General features: G+C 37.3%; 2 protein-coding genes across 2 annotated transcripts in view; both read right to left on the bottom strand.

The window, feature by feature from the left end:
- The window catches only part of LOC122642595 (E3 ubiquitin-protein ligase COP1-like), a 28,456-nt gene extending 15,047 nt beyond the window's left edge, over window positions 1-13,409 (bottom strand). The window contains exons 1-5 of the mRNA XM_043836110.1: window positions 13,322-13,409; window positions 12,938-13,291; window positions 11,067-11,144; window positions 1,574-1,729; window positions 490-849 (exon numbers count right to left, since the gene is read on the bottom strand). Of these exons, the coding sequence (XP_043692045.1) occupies window positions 490-849; window positions 1,574-1,729; window positions 11,067-11,144; window positions 12,938-13,285 (942 nt within the window). The 5' untranslated portion in view covers window positions 13,286-13,291; window positions 13,322-13,409. The remainder of the gene's footprint in view (window positions 1-489; window positions 850-1,573; window positions 1,730-11,066; window positions 11,145-12,937; window positions 13,292-13,321) is intronic.
- Window positions 13,410-18,967: 5,558 nt separating this feature from the next.
- Window positions 18,968-20,478, bottom strand: LOC122643638 (NAC domain-containing protein 2-like). Its single transcript, XM_043837244.1, has 3 exons — window positions 20,139-20,478; window positions 19,654-19,940; window positions 18,968-19,540 (listed from the first exon to the last, which is right to left on the bottom strand). The coding sequence occupies exons 1-3, from the start codon at window positions 20,476-20,478 to the stop codon at window positions 18,968-18,970; spliced, it is 1,200 nt and encodes a 399-aa protein (XP_043693179.1).
- Window positions 20,479-23,115: the final 2,637 nt, after the last annotated feature.

Genomic DNA, 23,115 nt, shown 5'->3' with positions numbered 1-23,115 from the left:
CATCTATTACCGCTGAGACAGCCCACTAGTACACCATGATAGGGGGGGGACTCAGCCTATCGTGTGGTATACAACTATGCTCAGGTCCACAAGATTTAACAGAATGGACACAGAAATGAAAGATCAGCATGTCAGCACTCATGGATCACACGCATTCATGGGAATCACCACCTAGGATATTTTGTAACTTTTAACATGGAATTAAAGTACCCATGAACACTAGATGGAATTCTACCAGACGTATTGCCATTCTTCCATACCATTACTGGTTCCTCGTTCTATTTAGTTAATAGACTAAATAGGTCTATTTAGTTAATAGGTCATCAGTTCGAGTGACTTGCAGCCTTGCAGGTCTACCAATACACTCTCTGTATATCATTTTGTACAGTACACCATATGTACCTTCGATCTTCTCAAATATTTATTGCAATGTGACACTGCATACAACTAGCTAGATTACGCAAATTCACACCTCATAAGATTTCTGACCTGTGCATGAACCCTCCTTTTTCTAGCCACAGCAAGTCCTGAGTGAGTAACAACATTTTGCAGATCAGAACCACTAAAAGCATCCTTTCTTTGTAGTCCCTGAGAGCTTAGTGGAGCCTTTACATCAGCTTTTTTGTCCTGAAAATTGCCTGAACCCATCCTGCCTTGTGCATTATGAGCACTTGATATAAAACCACTGCCATGTTTATCCATTGATGAAGACCATGCTTTTGTTGCCATAGTATCATCATTAAGCATGCGCAATTGCACTGAGTATCTCTCCCTTGTGCGATATAACTCTACTCTGTGTCTCTCTACTGCACTAATGTCTTCCTTAATGTACTGGAGGTCATTTTGTACCTGCAAAAAGTGGATAAGCACATTAAATATATACTAAATCTGCAAATCTACTTGGCTCCAGTCTAATAGACATTAAAGATGGTCAATAAACAGTCTGACAGTACTGCACAAGCAGGGGGACACACCATGAATGGGTCAACTTTGTCTGCAAAACATGATAAAGGAATCCTGTGGTGTGGGAATAATTCAAGTTCAATAAGATTTTGACTCAGAAAGATAAGGTCAAAATGGTGAAAACGCTAAAATAATTTCAGTGATAAGTTCAAGTGGTACACATTTGCTAACAATAATAGTAGCAATAATAAAAAGGACAATAAATCAATTACGTTTTCTCAAAAAAAATTAATAATAATAATGACGATAATGATATCCGAATACCTTCTTAGTTGACCAATAGACCCATTAAAAAGCAATGATGGAGGGGGGAAGTAGGTAGTGGTCCCAAGTAATCAATAGAAGAGGCTTAAATAGGTCTTACCCATAAAAGAAAAAGAATCGTTGACCTCCAGTAGTTCTCATTAAAAAATAGAATTAAAAGTTCATAATGGAGAATAATGCAATGAAACACTACAATCATCTAGTATCCTTTCTTGCCAGAATCCACCAAAAAGAAGATATTATATTGAGCACCATCCGGTCTCATATGGATGAACTTGACAAATAAAAATAGAAGAAAAAACATGAATGCGTTCAAGAAAAATATAAATCTTTCACAAATACAAACCTCATTAAGCTCTTCTAGTTTTTGCTTCCTCAGGCAATTCAAGAAGTCAAGTAGAATTTTCATATTTGTCTCAGCTTCCTCTTGCTCCATCTTTCTTTTCTTCTCAACAAGGATGGACAATAGGCTGTCTAGCTCTTTAACTGATACTTCACAACCCTGTCTAAGGATTGCCAGTAAGCGTCATGTTTGAAAGTCTACACATGCAAGCATGATTTTAAAAAGAAATACATCAAAAATATAGGTTTAAATTGATTGATCCTCCAACACAAATGGAAAGAAAATACGATTGACCAGCAAAAGAGTCCCCAACATATAACACCCTTTACCATTGACTACCAGCAAAAGCAGGATGAGCAAAGCCAGGCATATCCCTAAATTTTACTAATTTACTTACTACATATTCAGATAATGATGATAATATTATCTAATCAGTTCAGATATTTTTATTTCTATCTTGCTACCAACATTTCATTATTCAAATTAAATTTCCCCTCAGATAGATTTCATGTCTCTTGTTTTATCTGCCATGTTTCAACATCCATCTCAAGGTTAGGTGTAAGAACGTAAAAAGAGGTGTATGTTCCTGATTCATATGCAGTGGCGATGTGATGCAGGGGCAATTCCTTGGACCGGGCTAAACTGATCCATATGAAGACGATCAGGGTCCAAATGGGTTTTTAGGTTTAGTAGGATATTTAGTTATTTATTTATATTTATTTAGAATTATTATTGGGATTTTCTCTTCCAGTCTTTTACTTTGAATGGGTTACCTATTAGTGGTGGAGTCCTTTTTGTGTTTTAATAGGCTAATTAAAGATAGAGTTGATTTAGGATATAATTTCAGTTTTAAATTTTTATTAGGAGTCTTTATTTCATCTTTAAATACAAGTTGTAACCTACGCAACACTCAGATTTGAGAATATTGAATGAAAATTAAGTTCGTTGGTTGTAACCAAGAACTGGTGAGTGTGTGCTCCCTTCCCTCTCTCTCGTTTCTGGTCCTCTCCCTAAATCTCTCTCATCTACCTCTTTTCATAGTTTTCATTTTCCTCTTACTACCGATTTTCCTCTAGTAATAAATCTGATTTTCAGCCATGAGTTACAGATGCAAGAAAGAAGAGCAATCTTCCTATCTCATGGCAAGGTACTAAAACTCGGGTCTCGGTACCAACTCGGCCCTTGGAACAACCGAGTCGAGTTGAGATCTCGCCGAGTTGGTGCATTTTTTTTTTTCTGACTCGAAGCCTCAACTCGGTGGGTTTTAGACCTAGTTTGGGTCTGAAATTTGGTATTCAGACTATTTTAGGCCATTTGAACACAATGGCACTATCAAATTTTGCAAAAACAAAGTCCAAATATGAGTTTCAATTCGGACCATAGGTTGGTAGACGATGACGTACTAAAATACCCTACTCTACACATAATTTAGTAATAGAAAGCAAGCAAAACATTCAATTAATAGCTAAACAACTTAAATAAGAATTAGAAATGTTAAAGTGATACATCAAACTGTTTAACAGTGTTACAACTATCATCACATAAAATGACTTTGAATCAAGTATTCAGTCTCCGCTAGTGTCACATAGTCTTCCCATGACATAGTGTTGCTATAATGTTGCATATAGTGCTCCAAAGCAAGCATATAAGAGTTATGTCGAGTTAGGTAAGTAAATACATAGTAGATGGGTCATATCCATGGGTCAACCCGAGATCTCGCCGAGATATGTCGAGTTTTGTCGAGTTAGGTAAGTAAATACATAGTAGATGGGTCATTTCCATGGGTCAACCCGAGATCCGAGATTTCGCCAAGATCTTGTATTATTTTGTATCGTATCCCATCTCATCTCGGTTTCTCAAAAAAATCGAGAAACTCGCCGAGATCTCACCAAGATCTCGTGAGTTCTCAAACTATGTCTCACGATTCCTTCTCCTTGGTATTTATTGCTCTATTGCCAAATATACCCTTTCCATTACCTTTTATTCCCCCATGTCCCATACCTTATATTTTCTCAAGTTCGTCCTTAGTTAGTAAATCGTAATCCCCTTTGCATCCCTCCTTCTTTACATACCTAACAGCCCCTTAGAAAATTATGGTTATTACAAAATTGCCATTGCCTTTCTATTTGGATTTATGTTAATTGGGTGGGCTCATAAGCAATCCGTGTAGAGTTTCCGGACCCGGGATCTGCATCATGATGGAATGGGAAAGACCAGGCAACTACAAGTGAGACAGGCACAAAAAGGGGGGCATTCTGGGGATGTCTTTCATCAGCAGGCACCTTCAACAGCCAGTGTGACAGATGCCGACACAGATTCAATTCCAGAGAATCCCTCCCGCTTGTGCTAAAACTTTCCAAGGCCCGCCTCATTGTATCCAAGGAACTTTTCATCTACGTAAGAACAGTAAGTACCCATGATGCATTTGAATGAAACTTGAGTAATTTATTAGTTCTTATCAATGATTGAAGAAATGAAATGTTCAGTGTTCCATAATGTATCAAAAAGAATGCATTGGATGGATGCCCGGGCATTGAGAAGGCAGGATGAGAGGCGATCAGTAGTGTAGTGTTCTTATAAAGGAAATTCCAAAGCCACAATATTTAAAAACTTAACTAAATAATATATACGATCACTATGTTATTTGCTCCACCAAAACTTGAAATGTTCATTTTGTTTTATGACCTTGAATGATAAAAAAATATATCACTGTATTGCAACACACATTCTTTATATATATATATATGTATATATATATATATATGTAAAGGATGGATCAAGTATAAGAGTTGCCCCTTCCTGAAATGCTGAAGCATAAAAGCTCAGAGAAACGAAAAAGAGGAGAATCACTTTACCAAAAATCCTTCCAAAAATGTAAGCAATTGCTCTTCCCTACCCAAAATGTATTCCTTCTGAGGGATCTTCCATCACCACAAAAGAGTGACTTTCCAAAATCCAGAGACTACCACAAACGGAGAATAATTTAGTATCCTCCATTCCTATATCCACATTTAGTTCCAACAGATCTCAGAAAGGACTCAACAGTTCGAAACATGCACCATTTGATTGTTGGAATTTCAAAGTACTCATTTTTAGCTTTAGAGGAGCAAACAATTCATTTTATTTGTTTAATTTGGCGAAACATGGAAGTCAAAACTACTAGATTCTGTCATTTACTCATTCGTCTATGTTTTAGAAAGTTTACTTACCTCTCCATCACCCCACCCCCCAATTTTCTTACCACTTTAATTTATTAATGTCCCATATATACGTTGAAGATGACAAAGGAAAAGGCAAGTAGCCGGGGGAAACCATACATTGCTTTTCAATAGTATTTGCTCTGGCATTTTTTTTGCCTTAAAAGATTTCCCAATCCCTATTCCGGAGAGTAGAACAGGGAGGCTTTCCTTTTCAAATAAATAAGGGAATTATAGACACCGCTGCTTAGGACCCGTGGGGAGAACAGTCGCACCCACTAAAACCATGAGTAAGACCAAAAGCATTATGTAAAGAAACAGAATCAACAGTTGTCAGTGCCTTTACCCCTTTTTATCATTTGTTTAATTAGGAGGTGTATTTTACACCAAGTCATGTAGGGAAATAAGTGTGAAATGAATCAGAAATAAAGAAATTTCACTAAGTTCCATGGTTTTAAAAATCGAAATCAGATCAGTCGAATCGGGCAAGTCCTGCCAATTCTGCTCCGTTTCCGGCGGATTCAGATCGGAATTGGCACTGATTGATTCGATCCTCGATTCTGCTTTTTGAAACCTTGCTGAATTCATACTGAAACAACTTTAAGACTTCACAAGCTCTTCAGTCAGGTGCTTCAGGATATTTCTATAATGTATATTCTGGTCCAACCTTGGGAGTGGTCGAGTTTAGTTCCTATTTGTTAAGATTTGAAATTGGAAGAAGAGAGGAGATAGTGGCACAGATGTTTTAACGTGGTTCGGTTTCCTTGAAACCTACGTCCACACAACAGTGTTTCCTTGATTGATTTAGCCTCCACTAATCCTCTTATTATATAGAGGTTTAGCCGATGTGGTTTTACATGGATAAATACAAGTTTGTTTTTGATATGCTGATCTTAAACTATCCTGATCGTGATCCTTAAGCTTGGCAGTGTTGGATAATGACTCAACTACTGATGTTGCTTGATGTAGTGAGGTTGAGATAAGAGCCATGTTTGCACAAGCATTGTTATCACATGTAGAGGGAGACTTAGTCTCTATCCGATTGGAGAGAGGAGATAAGGCTGGATCCTTATCGTTAACACTATTATATGTTTGCATTTCATTTACTTGGTTCAGATTTAATATATCGGGTCTAGCCTAGTCTCCTGAGGAGGATTGACCTTGTCTTATCAGGAGTTTATTATACAGCTCTCAGCTTTCAACTATTATTAGACATTGAGGGCGGGCCTTGGTGCAACAGTAAGGTAGCTCCATTGTGACCAAGAGGTCACGGATTCGAGTCTAGGAACAGCCTCTCAGCGAAAGCAGGGGTAAGGCTGCATACATTATGACCCTCCCCAGACCCTGCAGTGGCAGAACCATCATGCATTGGGTACGCCTTTTATTGAATACGAACAAAAAGTTGCTTTTTCTGCTCAGATTTTGTCATAAGCTTGTGAGTGAGATCAATCCATTGGAACCTGGAATATTCAGGAACCCAGTAAGCAGAATGTAATACTTAAAATATAATTTTCTAAAATGTCAAGTATACTAATAGAGCTTCATTGATTCACCCAGTAGCCTAAACTACAATCCTGAGCCAAATCCAAATCTGACAGGCACTTACCCAACCTTAGATTGGTTATTTCATACCTAGGCCAATTCAATTGATAAATCCCATTTAAATTTTACTCAAGACTCAAAAACAACTTCGCTGCACCACATCTTAATATCATCTTCTACACAATCCTTTCTGGCCATCCAGTCAAATTCCTCGTATAACTCAACCCTTAAAGGGGCGTACCCAGTGCACGAGGCTCCCACCACTGTGGGGTCTGGGGAGGGTCATAATGTACAGAGCATTACCCTGCTTTTGCAGGGAGATGCTGTTTCCAGACTCGAACGCGTGACTACTTGGTCACAATAAAGCAACCTTACTGTTGCACCAAGGCCCGCCCTCATAACTCAAACCCTTCACAAAACACCAAAGTTCTTCACTGGATTTATGACCTGCAGACAATATCCCACATAAAAAAGACCTTGCAATTATTTTCTGGCGAATCTTTAACAGAAAATAATTCTAATCTGCGAAAAGTCATCACTAGCATTGAATTCTTGCCCTACAACAACAACTCAGCCTTATGCCCTTAACCCAACTAAATGGGATCGGCTACATGGATCCTTGCAATGATAAAATATTAAAATATAAAAATAATAGTAAAAAGAAAAGAGCACGACACCCACCCCCAATCAGCTCGACAAAAATAATAGTTAAAAGAATTGCACAGAAACATCAATAAAAGCTCACCAATATCCCACCTAAATGAGGTCGGCTACATGGATCGTTGCCCTCCATCAGCTCTATTCGAGGTCATACTTCAGACAAGGCCTAACTATGCATGTCTTTCCTCACTACTTCTGCTAGGGTCATTTTAGGCCTGCCGCTAGCTCTTTTAGATCCTTCAACCATAGTCAAAGCACTCCTCCGTATTGGTGCATCTCAAGGCCTCCGTTGAACATGGCCATGCCACCTCAAACGATTTTCACAGAGCTTACCCTATATCGGGGCAACTCCCAAATCAGCTCTATTATGGTAATTACTTACTTTAACATTCCTAGTTTTGATGCACATCCATCTCAACATCCTCATCTCTGATACAACAACAACCTAACCTTATCCCAACTAAATGTGGTCGGCTAGCATTGAATTCTCGCCCTGCTAGTGGTAAAATGTGAATCGCCAAAATTTGCAGCAAAAAGAGAACTTCTATTTCTTATTCAGTTTTGATGTATCCTTCAACTTAATAAACCCAATAAAAATATTGGGAACCTTCATATTCTATTTTGTTAAAGCCATAGGCTAGTATTGTTTTGACACAGAACTAGTTGGCCTGAAAACAGCCATATATGAGAGAAATGCAAAGACAAGAATAAAGTGATGCAGAAGCAATTCCTTGGACCGGGTTAAACCAGTTGGAGAATCCATATGAAGACGAACTGGGTCTAGTGTAGTCGTAGATAGACAAGAGATCTACTAGGAGCCAACACAACCAGGATCTATAAGCTGCTGGTTCGATGGGGGCAGAATTGAGGGTTTAGGTCAATTTTAGGGTTAGGGTCATAGATAGGTATCTTATATGGTAAAGCTAGGCAGGTGTAGGAGAGTCTAATGAACTAGGTTTCGTAAGTTTTGGATGGTTAAAATAGGTTAGATGGATTTGGGCAGCAAATAGGGTTAGGGTTTTGAAAGGTGCAAGATGATGGAATCTAGGGTAGGAAATCAGGTGGTTGAATGGGCTTAATATTTAGGTCGAGTGTGGGTAGGGTGGAGGGGAATATATGCTGAAAGTTACAGCTAAATTAGATGGTTAAATCTGGAGTTATGGAGGTTTCCTAGTAGAGATAGGAGAGAGGGGTAAAAGTGTAATTTCATACAATCGACTGGGTGGATGGTACTGAAATTTGGATCGAGTCTTTCTTAGGGTTTGAGGAAGATTCGATCAAAATATTAGCAGGTTCCAACAGTTAGATTTGGCTGGGCAGAATTATCGCGAAAATCACCTTGCATGTGACCTTCTAGAAGGGAAGAAGAATAGTTGCAGGTTTTAGGGTTCTAATGGATCTATGGTTTTAATGGTGGAGGAGGAAGGTAATAAAGTTTAAGTGAATTAGGGTTTAGAGAATTCAAATAATAGAAGGGGGATGTTAAGGTAGGTTGTAGAGGGTTACGAGAAGAAGGGGGAATGATGAATACTGCTAAACACTTACTTGGAGTTGTAGGTCTTCAATGGGAGCAGCTTGAAGACAACTAGAAACAGATCCTCCCGATCTATAAGATGCAAGGAGTCGATTGGAGGTCTACCAATCCCTTATAACAGATTCTCCTGGTTTACAAGACGTAAGGAGTCAACTGGAGATCCACCAGTCCCTTCACCTTAATATGACTCACAAGGCAACACTCAATAGAGCAGGGCGGCAGCAGCAATGGCAGCAAGCAAAAGCTAATTTTATTAATCAAATTCGTGTACCAAACTTTGACCCGTTACAACCTTATATAAAAGACTCAAAATTAGACTCCTACACTACAAAGGAAAGGCCTAACCCAATCTTTAACCTATTAGGTAACTTAAACTGACTAGGAAACTGAAATAGACTCAAAATAGAGTCCTAATGCAGCCCAACTAAACAACTAAAAGAAAAACTAATAAAATCACTTAAATTGAACCACTGGCTCAAACCAACTTTGGACCAGTTCAATTTAAAACATTAAAAACATAAAAATAAACTAAGTATAGGGCTAATCCCGTATGCAACTCATGTACCCATATTTTAGGCCCATAAAAGTGGCTTATTACATAGAAAACCCATCGGATCAAAGGCCCAACATGTATATAACCAAACCCTAGACTTATTCTTATTTAAAGAAGCCCAGTTTGGTGATAAATCTGCATCAGGGTCCAATTGGGCTTTTAGGTTCAATAGGATATTAAGCTATTCATTCATTTAGATTTACTACTGGGAGTTTATCTTGTAATCTTTTGTTATAAACGGACTACTTAGTGGTAGAGTCCTTTCCATACTTTAGTTTCAATAGGCTAACTAATAGTAGAGTTGATTAGGAATTTAATTTTCAGTTATAGATTACTAATAGGAATCTTTTTTTTTTCTCTCTTTAATACAAGGTTGTGACCTGCGCAAGTTTCAGATTTGAGAATGAGAATTTAGTTGAGTTGTTTATGGTGCCGGTTGGTCCATAGCAATGGTCGTGTGACCTCCATCTTCCTCCTCTTCTTCTATTCTCCTTTTTCTTCTCTTTACTTCTTCTTCAACTGATATTATGTCTGATATTTCTTCTGGGTTATTGTACCGGCAATACCTTAAGTTTGCTTGAGTCCGCTGGAGATATCCTAGTGTAACTCAGTTCAACTCGATATTTCAGGGAATGGTTTGCCTCTTCAGGTTGACTCTGCCCAGCACATTGTCCCCATTGGTCTCCTCATCTCGATAAAAGAACCAGAACTCAGATCTTGGTTCGAATCTCTCCGCCACTTCCTGTTTCAGTCGATTACGATGGTCCTTCAAGCGGCTGATGTACTGGTTTGAGTGTTGGTTTCAGTAGGTTAAGTAATAAGGGATTACCATTGGATTTCCAAGCCTGTCCGAGCATATTTGGGTAAGGTCGATCACCTGGAACCGAACTAGTTTTCATCTCAAAGTTGAAGGCGATCCAGTTTTTCCCTTGTCCCATGATTCTTTGTTGCTTTTGTTTTATTCCCACTTTCAAATAATACCCTCGCCTTAGTCCTTTAATCCCTCATATTTTTATTATATCTATAGTTCCAAGCATACCCTTTACCCATCATACGTGTTATTCCACTACTTAGTTTGTTTTCTTGATAGTTTGATTCACATTATTTATAATATTGCCACCCTTTTATTATTAACTTCAATTTCTTTACGGGTTTTGGCTTCAATCCTTTTGTTTGAGCCTTCTATTGTTCGAGTGGGCCCATAAGCGATCCGAATAGGGGTTTGGAACCCCAGATCTGCATCAGAAAGCCTCAGGACAATAATCAAGAACATAAATTAGCAATTATTCTATTGTAAAGGCATTTTCACAACAAGATACTCTTATAGGATTTTACATTAAAAAAAAAAAAACTTACACTATTACAATAATAAAACAATAATTTAACTGCTTCATAAAAATATAAATTAATCACATCAGTATGCCTATAATCTTTTCATGGAGAAAATTTTTTCCAGCAACAATGGAAAAAGAATATTAAAGCACACTAAACAAAAGGTAAAATTCAGAATTCATTGGATTAAGGTGCATCGATACTGTTAAATACCAGCACATCATAAGAAAAATATATTCCAAAGAACTAGATAAACACTACTTATACACACCCACAACATACATTTTAGAGCAGTAGGGTCCAAGCAACTCATAGCGGAAGTAGCCAGTCAACCATAAATTCATTGAGGGTGATTTCCGTACTTTATACTAACGTACTACTTAATTAAGATCTTTCTCTGAAGATTTAATGTCAATTGTTCCCGTCACAGACGTGTAACGGAAGAAGTGTATATTCCCTTAAGAGTTCTACTTAGAATCAAGAGTTAAAAGCATTGATACAGCTGTAGTTTCATCAGGGTTTCATACAATTTACAGCAAGAAGCAAGCACTAGAATATATTTCTAGCATAAGCATAAGTGCATAAGAACCAGCAATATTTACATGATCATAACCAACTGAAGACATTGAGCTTACAAGTCTCTTTCAAAAGGTTCCAAGCTCAGAAGCAGTAAATGACCTGTTGTACTGCCCGGCGAAGATGTTCCATAGGAGACGTGGTATTTGGTATTTGACGGGCAGAAGTTTTCTTCAATAGCTACACATTGTGGTACAGATAAATAAGGTGCATGTCAAAGAATTCAAAATACTAGTTGTGCTTGATAAACAGTTAAAGAGAGTTCAACACGTAAATAGTCTCCATGCCTAGTACAACATGGATTTTTGGTTATGATAAAAAGGGTATGGTCAACATAGTCAATATGTGCACTGATGAAACTACCAACAGGAACCAAAGAAAACTGAAGTTGAAGTTCTGGATAAAACTTAAAGAACACACAAACCACTAATAACTTCAAAGAGTGCAACAGAAAGTATTCAATATTTGAATTCCTGATTGCATTTTGTCAAAGAAATTTGAACACCCATTGACCAATGAACATTTTTTTTTTCAATTTTTCCCACTAGGGATTGAAGCAGAGAAAAGACAACCTTCTACAAGAAATTTCATCTCCCAAGTGATGGAGATCAACACAGATGGTCCATTCATATAGCGCTGAACATATGGACCCATACTCTTTATAATGTTGAACATACGCATCTATTCTCTATATCAGAATCTGAGAGCTCTTTTTATTCCTTGTACTATAAAAAATAAAAAAAAAATCCCAAACTTTCATCAGAATACTTCGAACTTATCAAGAATGTTACATGTAAAAAATGAAGTTTCAAGGAGATCCCTGCTGGGACCTTGGTGGTGGACTTTGAGAATATTATTTCAAAGTAGTTTCCTCGTCCATCGTTGTTTTTCAGTTGCTGAAATACTTTTTGGAAAGTACAGAAATGCGTGGACTTTGTAAAGGTCTTTTTTGGTTTCTTTTCGGACTCGTTAGTGGGAAATTTTGTATTCCTTGGAATGTTTGCAGTTAATATATTGCCTCTTCTTATCCCAAAAAGTTTTCAATTTTGTTAGTTGAGATATTCATGAACAAGAAATTACATGAAAATCCAAGCCATATTTTCGGCAACCATAATTTTGATGACCGGAAAAGTAATGAGACCTCAAGGGGATTAAGGACCTAGTCGACAGATTTCCATCAGTCCTAGGTCTTTTGCCTTAATGGTTGGGTCCTTGGTATTTTGGAATCAAAGCCACACAATGGCTGGAGTTCGAAAATCAGAAGGGGGCAACCTTCCGGGCAGGGTCTGGACCAGAGGGAGTGCCAGCAAGCATAGGGTAGCCACTGGAGACATCTACCGAGGGGAATGGTAATAGTGTTACGACCCCAATTGGTTGAAGTTCCAATTCGACACTTTCCATCAGTCCCACAGACTTTATGTTGCTTAGTATTGACTGATTTTTCAACATATCACCCTCTACTCCATCCATTGGTGCTTATTTAAAAGCTGATCATAAAACCCCCAAAAAAAAAACCAAAATGTTCAAAATTCTCAACATTACGTTACCGCTCTAAAGTTTTAGGCACTGACAGGGTTACATTGCAAAGGAAATTCTCTCTACGAATCCCATCAAAAGAAAATTTTTCACTTGGTAATGACAATAATATTGAAATCAAACAATAAATTCCACCGAATAAATACTGATCATAAAACCCCCCAAAAAAAAACCAAAATGTTCAAAATTCTCAACATTACGTTACCGCTCTAAAGTTTTAGGCACTGACAGGGTTACATTGCAAAGGAAATTCTCTCTACGAATCCCATCCAAAGAAAATTTTTCACTTGGTAATGACAATAATATTGAAATCAAACAATAAATTCCACCGAATAAATACGGGATTCGGAAAAAAAAAGAACAAATTTGAAAGAAATGAGAACGAAGAGGAGGAAATTAAAGATGCCGAAACAAAAGGGGGGGAAAAGATATAGAACCTTGTTGAGGATAAAATTTGGGAAGAGCTGTTTGTTGGTGAGGTAGTGGCCACAACAAGGACAATCACTCTTGTTATGGAGATGAGTGATAATACACATATAGCAGAAGCTGTGACCACAGGCCGTGAGGAAAGCGTCTTTCATGATCTGGATGCATATCGGACACAGCAAGTCCTTATCGAGCTCAGCCACACCCGTCGCCGCTGCCGCTGCCGCCGGTGGAGCTCCTACGCCTTCTCCTAATTCTGCAGTTTTATCAACTGCTTCCGAAAATCCTGTCACCGCTGAAGACAGTTTTGCCTCCGACTTCACTGATGGCACGACAGCCCCCATTGAAGCCTCAGCCATCAAGCTCTCTCTCTCTCTCTCTCGCTCTCGCTACTCGACTTTAAAGGAACAGGAGGGCGTATCGTTGTGAGCTTGATCTTTTCAGCAGAAATCGATTCAAGTTGCAGAGTTTCGCTTCAATGTTACTACTTGATAGTCAATACTCGATTGAGAGAGATACGGAGTGAAGGCGAGCGTTCACATATCACGTTTATTGTGGAGAGAGAATAACTGAGGAAGGGGAGTTGTGATTTGCGAGGGTGGAAACTGCCCACGTCGGGTATGGATCTTGAATTCTTGATTTCTATTTTTTTTGTCTTCTCGAATCGGCTGCGGAATATCATGGGTTCATGATCTTGGTATCGGCTGGATCGGATCGGATCGGCCGATACAGATCAGGATCACCCAAATTCGGGTAAATATGATACTTTTGTCCCTATTTTCTTATTAAAAAAACATTACTTTTTTTAAATTTTTACCCCTATCCGTACAGCTGGATCGGATCGGTCTTGGCCGATATCGATCCGATCCAGCCAAAATTAGTCGATCCGATCCGATACCGCAAACCATGTTGCGGATTCGTATCGATGTAATCGTAAGTCTCCAGACCAAGGGTGATTGTGTTAAAAGGTTAAAAAATAAAGAAACAGAGTATGTCCGAGAGTATAGCCCTTATGCGCCAGACACAAGATGGGGCAAAATGACGGAAGGTGGAAATCCCGCCCTTGTTGATGTTTCTATGCGTTCTCATATTAATTTTGTGTCGGTGCAACCACACTCTCGAACAAAGAACATATTCCTTAAAAAATAAGAAACGGAGAAAGTTTTCCTTCATCACACCATCCTAAGGTTACAAACCCTTATAGTGTTTTAGTTGTTCTCCAGAGTATGAGTGAATACCCAATATTGTGGTCATTTTAATTTGACAAAAAAAACAATTTTGGACAAACCGTTCTACAACATGGTTTGGTTTTGGCCAGAAGTAATGGTCTCTAAGCAAATCTGTGGTTCTGTTTCTACCAGAATGGCCTCCTAATCCTCTGGAATGTAATTTCAGAGATGATCTTTTCTCTTAGAGAACCTTGAGGAATGTAAATTTATCTTTAAAAAGATAATTGTTTAAAATCATAAATCATTATCTCAACTATCCTTGCATTCTTTCCACAAATTTCAGGAGTATGGGTCAGTTTTATAAATTTCCAGTCAGAGTTCAAATCCAATGATTTCATAAAACATGGTATTGACAAAAAAATAAAAAATAAAAAAGATAAGACATAGTTTGCAAATAAACGCATCCACAACTTTGTTCATAGTCTCGGATTTGTAATGGATCACAAAGCCGTGCACTTGTAAATAGGAAACTCACTTAGCATGTCTAGCATTGAGTCTGTTTGGGCACTAAGGAACTTAAGGGTCTCATTGTTGGAGTTTAACACAAACTCCACGTCAATAAAATAATGGTGCCTAAACCTGAAGGTTTGCACCATGATATAAAGCTCAAAGTCATAAGTAGATTATCTCATCCTAGTATTATTACATTTTTAATTAAACTAAGTAAGCAATTGGATGTCCCTTTTGGTTTAGGACGTCCGCAATCCCAATGTAGGATGCATGCTTTACACACTACTTCAAAGAATTTCTAATTAAGTAAAACAAGTGTAGCTCTTATCGGCTTTCAAGAAATTTGTCATTGGAGCAATAATGGTGCTAAATTTTGTATGAACTGTCGATAGAATTTTGCCAATCCATGAAAATTTTGCACTTCTGTGATCGACTTTGGAGTTTGCCAATCCACAATTGCTTGCCTTGTCTGTTTTAACATCTGAGAAGTTAAGAATACATACTTTTTGAGATTGACAAAGTTTTTCTCCTTTGCAACGCTTCAAGAACTTCATTCACATGGTTAGTATGTTTATCACAAGAAGAACTAATATGAGATTTTTGTCAAATAAACAACTACAAATTTTTCAATAAAAGGTCTAAGAATTTGAGTTATTAATTTCATAAAAGTACTTGGAGAATTTGATAAGCCAAATGGCGTAACAAGCCACTCATAGAGTGTCTCTCGATTCTTAAAAATGGTTTTCCATTCATCACCCGATTGGATGCGAATTTTACGAATTTTGTGATACTCATTTCTAAGATCAAGTTTTGAAAATAATTTTTGCACCATGTAACATATCGAGCATATCATTAAATCGGGGTATTGGAATTCTATACTCTACTATAATTTTAGTGATGACCCGACTATCAACATACATCCTCCAAGATTCATCTTCTTTTGGTGTAAGAAGAACCGGAACTTCACATAGACTTAGATTTTTTTGAATAAATCCCTTTTTTAGCAAGTCTTCACTTGCCTTTGGAGTTTGGCATGTTCCTTTAGGTTCATTCAATAATGGCAAGTTTGGTAAGGTATCTCCCAGAACTAATTTAATCCTATGCGAATGTCACACATTGGTGGCAAAACATTTGGTAGTTCCTCCAGAACAACATCGAAAAATTCATTGAGAAGCTCTCTTACGTCAATAGGTATTTTACTTTCTTTTTATAAACTTTGTCAAATGTTCTTACCGATAAAATATTGGACTTCTCACTCTTATTACCTTTAGAATGTCACTTCTTTAATGGAGTTAAAATATCTTACCTTACCAAGAGATAAGTATATGAATTCTTTTGTCCATCTTGTTGTGTCTTTCAATCAAATTGTCAAGACCTCCCAAGTAAGAGGTTGCAACCATCCATTGATAAAACATCAAATCAAAGTCCATCACCATATTTTCTAATTGAAAAGTTTACCAAACATCTTTGATTAATGAAAATCTCACCTCTCTTTTTAAACCAATAAAAGTTATAAGGATTGGGATGGGTTTACATTTCAAATTTAATTTATCAATAATGCTCTTAGTAACCATATTTTCATAACTACCAAAATTGATCATAGGTGGTACAATACGTATGAAAAATATAATATATTGATGCCGCTCAAAATGAAAATAACACAGAGTTAGAAGATGAAAAGAATTTGGATAAATTACACGTCACCCCTGGTTTTCAAAGGAAACTCAGATCACCTCCTAGTTTTTGAAAAAACTCAAATCACCCCCTTTATAATAACGGTGTTAGTCTATTGTTAGTTATTGGTGTGAAAGGACTATTTTACCCTTGTACTAAAACATTATAATTAAATTTACAATACTACCCTTCCTTCATCTTCAACATTGGTCAATGGTAGTTTGGGGATTTAAATTTATTTAACTGGCTGACATCATCACTTAACAGCATAAAACTAATGGTAGGGACTAATTTGTCATATTAGGGTCTAAACCAGGGGGTGATTTGAGTTTTTTCAAAAACCAGAGAGTGATCTAAATTTCGTTTGAAAACCAGAGGGTGATGTGTAATTGACCCTAAATTTTGTTACCAAACTCCCAAAGTGAAGGAACAAGTATAATGAAACAAAGGTCAAGGAGGACCGTTTAACTCCGGGCTTAAGGACTTTTTCAACCCAAGTGTGAGATGGATCTTTATCGCCCCTAGTACTGAGGGCGGGTCCTATGCTCCACTGTGCACACATGGGTGATGCCCAACCGCACGATGCGCACTGGACCGCCCCCAATACTGGGGGCGATAATTTTCCGTGTGAGATACTCTCACCACTCAAGGATCTCAAACTCTCTCAATGAAGCTCACAATTAGCACAACCAAAGATAAATCATAAATGTATATCTCAAAAGTACTTCTTAATTACTAGGATGCAACAAGTATTTATAGGAGATATAAAAACAAGAATTGAAGTGATGTTGAAGGGGAGAGGAGAATAAACTATTCAAAAAGATGGAGAACCTTTGGAGGTAGTAGGGCATTAAATTACTCAAAGTGTTGTCCAACGTCAAAGGAGTGATTCTGAATTCTCCTTGACCGTTGGGCTTCTTCCATGGTCTTCTTTGAATTCTTCTTGACCTTAGGGTTTTCTTTCATAGGATTTTTCTAAAATCGTTATCCTCTCCTGTCTGTTGCCCCGGATAGGATCGTGTTGTCCCTTCATATGGGGGTGCAAAATGATGATCTAACCCTCTACCCAAACACACTGCCCGGGCGAAATTAAATCGTCATTTCATACCTCATGTGAGGGGATAGTACAGTCTTGTCCGGCCAATGGACGGGAGAGAACAAAATTTCCTTCTTCTATGTAAGAAGAAGAATTGCACTATGGAAACTTTTGTAATGATTCAATAGTACTATAATGATATTTCTTTTGTGAGTGATGATTATGTTTTGGAAGGTTTTAGGTTTTTTTTTTGGGGTTTGTAGGTGACGTGTAGTTCATCTTTTCTACTTACATACAGTAAATAAATAAATGAAATTGTCTTTTTTCTATATCTAGGGAAAAAAAAGAAAAATAGAAGTCTAAGGATTTCAGCTCCAAATATTTTAATGGAGCACGTAAGGTTGTTTTTTTTATAGGTAATATCAAATTTATTGTAAAAGAAGGTAGAAACAACATACAGTTATAAGAAGGCTAGCCCCTTAGACGGTGGCAGGCCCCAAAACAACTACAAAACTACATAAGAGCATTACGGGGAAAAGGGAACCCCTACTGAATAAACCGAAGGGATATCACAAGAAAAGATAGAAAACTAACTGCCACAGAATACAAAATACTATCTAGAAGACCATATGGGCTAGCTCTAAAGACCTCAATTCTCCACAAGGAATTAATCCCAACGGGTTTTTGGTCCCTTGAGAATGATTGTCTGGTGTCGTTTCTCTACGATCGAATGAATGCTTTTAACAATTAATGATTGGTCTAGTGCTAGTCTTACTACTTATATATAGTTTGTTCTCATTGTTTCTAATTAATGAATTATTGAATTACTATAATTAAACACGAAACAATTCATAGAGATAAATGTGGATTATGCCATATATAGACAATTAAAATCTCTATATATAACCAAGCATTAATTCTCAAATTATACTGGGTTGGATCTCAAGCATCCTAGATAAGCGCAAAAAGGATCAGAACCATAGCTACACAATAATAGATCATTTAATTTGATTATTAGAAATTTAAACTTCTCAAAGAAGGTCAACCCATCCCCAATAAATATGGAAGGAGAGAAATCTTAGGCGGTTCAAAAATAAGACCCAGCCAAAACCATTGATTATTTGTGATATTAAGTTGGATATTCTGGACAAATGCAAGGCTTCAATTATTGAAAATGGTCTCATTCATAAGGGTTCCCAACGCTGCCATAGAGGGTAAATCTCCCACACAACATTAATGATTGCATGGAAAATGGTCTCATTCATATGGGGCCATATACTTAGAGAAGCAAAGAGAAAATAATAATGTTATCATAAGAATATATATTCTTGTGATAACAATAGAACAAGTCACCCATCACCAATAGTTAGTTAAATGAAAAACAAATCATATATAAAATTAACCAAGAACTTGTGATCATGTTCAGTAAATATCAATTCTCAAGAACAACAAAAATCTAATCTAATTCCTGATTTTTCAGGACTCTAGTAGATATGAAACTCAATGAACCACAAAAAAACAGTCATAAAATCCATAGTAAGTCTTTACATCACCATTAAAAAACACAAAAAAAACCATCAAAAGTTCTTGAACAATACATTACCATTACTATGAATCAGAATTCTTGTCAGCAAGTCAATTAGTCTTGTCTCTTAATAATGGTCACCCATCTCATTGGTATTTGGCAAAATCTCATCAATATAAGGAAAGCTGCTGAAGTGATCCAAATAGTCCTTGTTGGAGAAGTCATTTTGGGGTAACATGTAGGAATTCTCTTGTTTGAAATCCAAATAATCGCAGTAAGCATGCCCAGTCGCAAGAGAACTCAGTTGATAGTAATTCTCTACTAAATACATGGGTGGATTCACAGAAATTGGTTCAACTGAACTAATAAAATCCCCATAACCAGTAAACATATGATAGGATTCCGAATTCGGCAGAGGAAGGTTATATTGAAGAGAATGATTGAAGTCATTTTCACCTTCACCAGATGGGTTTATCAATCCCATGTAATTACCCATCATGTCACTGTAGTTGCATTCCATTTCTGATAAATTGGAATTATTAGGAGTATTTGCAGGTCCAGAATCTTCATCATCTACATCACAAAGATCATTATTTTCAATCAATATATCTACATCCTCCGCTTGAATTTCTGCATTATGAACTCTTCTTAATGATTTATCTGGCTTCCTATAAATCCTACATAAGACCCACTCATCCAGCTACAAGAAGAAAAAAAAAAACAAATAAGTATTAGGGAAGAAAAATAATTTTTGTTTAGTTTATTTGTCATTATATCATCTATCACAAGAAGGTAGGTTAATAATATACATACCATCATATCATTTGGTCCTCTATTAGTTCGATTAGTAGCACTTTCTTTCACCCGAAACTCATGCATGATCCAGTTAGACTTTTCACCCTTGGGAGCCTTACCTATGTAGAAAACTAATGCTTTCCTAAAGCCAACAAGTTGACCTTTACTATAAATTTCTGTGTCTGCTCCAGTAGCTTTCCAATAACCATTTCCAGCTGCTCGTTTTGGTCGATTTCCATTTCTATACTTCCTATCTCTAGGAGTAAAAAAATACCATTCTTTCTCTCCATTTGGTGGGTACTTCTCTATACATCAATCAATGAAACAAAAAAAGACATATATAATCATAAAAAAAGAAAGAATCATATCTATATGGGAGTAGCGAGGTTATATCAGAATCCTCCACTCTAGGTTTTGAGAGAACCTTTTTGGCTATTTATATTTACAGAAAAGTTGCATTTGATTGATCAAGAACAAGAAGAAAGTAAGTAACACGTACGTACCAGCGAGATCTTGAGGGTTATGGTTGTAGAGTTGGACCTCTCGGATTTGGTTCATGGGTAGTGGTTGTTTCATTACTTTCTTCTTCAAGTAATGATCGATAAGCTCATGATCGAAAGGGCGAAACCTAAAACCAGGTGGGAAGGAGTTGAAGTAATCAGAAGAGTTATCATCCATTCCTACTGCTATTCCTGCTTCAACTGCTTCTCCTTCCTTCTGTACAACTACATTGTCAGATTGATGAGATTGATAATCCATCTTCTCAATCTGATCGATCTCCTGATCAATTCTAGGTTGAGGAGGTGGTGATGATGATGGCACTGCAGAGAGAAGAGAAGACATATTAATGCCAGTAGAAAAGAAAATTAATGGTAATTAAGCGAGTGATGTGTTTGATTAGGGTTTAGAATTAAGTTTAGTTGTATTTGATAAATCTGATAGAATTTTATAATAATTAATTAGGTTTTATGGAGTCTTACGTAACCATGAAAGTAGGAAGGTTTTTTACTTTCAACAGATAATTAATTCTTTTAGAAACAGAAAAACGGTAATTAGATCAGATAATTGGTGATATCTCGTTGTGTCCATGGGTAATCCTTTCCTGACCGTTGGATATCTGGGTAGTTTGTTTTTAATTTGAAGATATCTTGATTGTATGGATTCTCCGAATTTTTATAGTTTTGTTAAGTTTTTTTTGTACTTGATGATCAAGTCGAATTGGACTGAAACTTACATTTAAGTAGGAGACTTAATTTGGGTGTACTTTCTTCAAAAACTGTGATTGTGAGCTCTCATTAATCATAAATGCTCCTTTTGTTTCGTTATAAAATATTTCCTTAGAAAATTTAATAAAAAAAACAAGAGAAAAAGATCACTGCTTGGGTCTCTAGAGCCTGCACGCGTCGTAAGTATTGTCCTCATGGGAGGCAGTGCGGTATTTTCGTGCGTTTCTGTGTCTAAGTGTAAGTGTAGGAGCCACGCGGGTCACGCGATCAGACAACGTTCTTTTCTCCTTAAAATGGTTTGAAAATGCTCTCGAGCTCACGATCTCGGGTCCAAAATGCTTTTCACTGTAGTAATCTATTAATTACATTACTCCTCATTAATTACTCCCCCTATTTAGAAATGTCCTAAAACACTTTCGAACTCGCGATTTCAGGTCCAAAATGCCCCCAAAAGCTTGTCGTACGTACGACGTAGACCATGGTCATGCCAACCAACGATCTCTCGCCCTTATTATTTATAATTGAGAGAAATAACGCAACCTGGGTGCATGCGGTGTGTTGCATGCCTTTGAGCCCACACACATGAGTGAGAAATGACGGCCAGGCCCCCATGGAAAGGGGGAAAATTCTCAAGGGTGCAATGGTCATTTTACTTGCCCCTGTGTCTGGGCATAGAGCAACGCACCGCATGCGCCTGAGTAGCGCTCTCTTTCACTTTATAATTTTAGTATAATTTTTCCTACAAATATATATATTTTTTTGATGAATAAATAATGCTTTACAAAAAAGGAGAAATATTGGAAAGAAACTCCTAAGGGCTAGCAGAAAAAGGGAGATTACCCCAAAATGAAAATTTCAATAAAAGTAAAACCACAAAAAGCAAATCTCAGACCCCAAGATGCAAGCGGTTCAACTCATTATTAGAGCACAAAGCATTAATTAAGATCAGTGAGACTTTGGCTCCAATGTTGAAATCAATGGAGTTCCATAATTGATTCCAACAACGAGAGGAAGAAGTATTGCACCTACGCTGCTTATTTCTTTCCCACTAAACTTTTCCATCAAAGATGGTATATGGTAGCACAAAAAACCATCTTACCAACAAGATGAGTAATTGAGTCACCCTTGAATTTCTTAACAATTTTTTTCCACTCCTCATAAAAATGGAACCAAAGGTCTAGATCTAGGTGCAACACCTTTGCCGTACCCCTTTCCAAACATTCTTTGAGAAGGTGCAACCAAAGAAAGGGTACTCTAAGTCCTCTGAGATGGGAGGTTTCTCTAAAGAAGAAATCCTTGCATGGGGAGAGTGTGAGTTAAAGCATGTCAAGCAATAAAGCTATTCTTGGTGATGTGATGCTTGAACCACACTATCTCACACCAGGGAACACAAGCACTTCAAGAGCAAACTTTAATCCCAATCATAGGCCGAGGAGGTGATCGCACAAAATCTGCATTGCCAGGGCGCCTCTTAGGGGCCAACTACAACTGGGACCAAACATGTAAAAGATCCAAGAACTAGGGGGGGGGGTTAGGGTCCATTCTCCATTTGGAATGATAGAGGAGACAAGGGCCATCCTATTAGAGCCTGCATCATACCTCATCCGATCATCATAAGTAAGTAGAAGAACTCCAAAGGGATATCAGTTTTCTAGTCAAAAGCCCCGTTTATTTCACAGCTTTCACCCTCCTTAAACCAAGCCCTCCCTCCTTTTTAGGGAGACACACAGAGGCCCAACTATGGTATCCAGAAACTTATTATACTATCGCTACCCTTCCAATGGAAAAAACTCATAGATGAATATATCTTTTTGATGATAGAACCTGGGATCCTAAAGACTCCTGTCTAATAAAGATAAGAGGTTGCATAAGTGATCTGAGAAGCCCTAGTCTCCCAACAAAGGAGAGAAGTGTACTTTTCCTTAAAAAAACAAAATTATGAGAAGAAAATAAAAATATTATTGAAAAAGAACAAATTGACTTTCCTGCTATTGTACCCTTTTGAACAATTCCATTTTTATAAATTGTATTTTGGAAATAAAGAAATCTAACTAAAAGTCTAACTTCTCAATTCAGATTTCCTGAAAGAAAACTAAAAAATGATTGAACAAAAACATATCCAGATTTGGAAACCATAATAAAAATAAGGAAGAGGATTCCCCATGTTGCTAGTGGAGGGGAAATCTCCCATGCACATAACATTATTGATGGCATGGAGAATGGCCTCATCCACATGGGTCCGGCCACATAATCA

Source organism: Telopea speciosissima, chromosome 10 (genome assembly GCF_018873765.1).
Source record: "Telopea speciosissima isolate NSW1024214 ecotype Mountain lineage chromosome 10, Tspe_v1, whole genome shotgun sequence".
NCBI lineage: Eukaryota > Viridiplantae > Streptophyta > Magnoliopsida > Proteales > Proteaceae > Telopea > Telopea speciosissima.
Note: the sequence above shows the minus strand (reverse complement) of the source record. Positions and strands in the feature narration are given on the sequence as shown.

Excerpts from the sequence above, each read along its gene's own strand:
- LOC122643638 (XM_043837244.1), bottom strand. The coding sequence starts at position 20,478 with ATGTCTTCTCTTCTCTCTGCAGTGCCATCATCATCACCACCTCCTCAA. Across the intron at positions 19,941-20,138 it reads TAACCCTCAAGATCTCGCTG|AGAAGTACCCACCAAATGGA; the intron begins GTACGTACGTGT and ends ATTGATGTATAG. Across the intron at positions 19,541-19,653 it reads GAGGACCAAATGATATGATG|CTGGATGAGTGGGTCTTATG; the intron begins GTATGTATATTA and ends TTCTTCTTGTAG.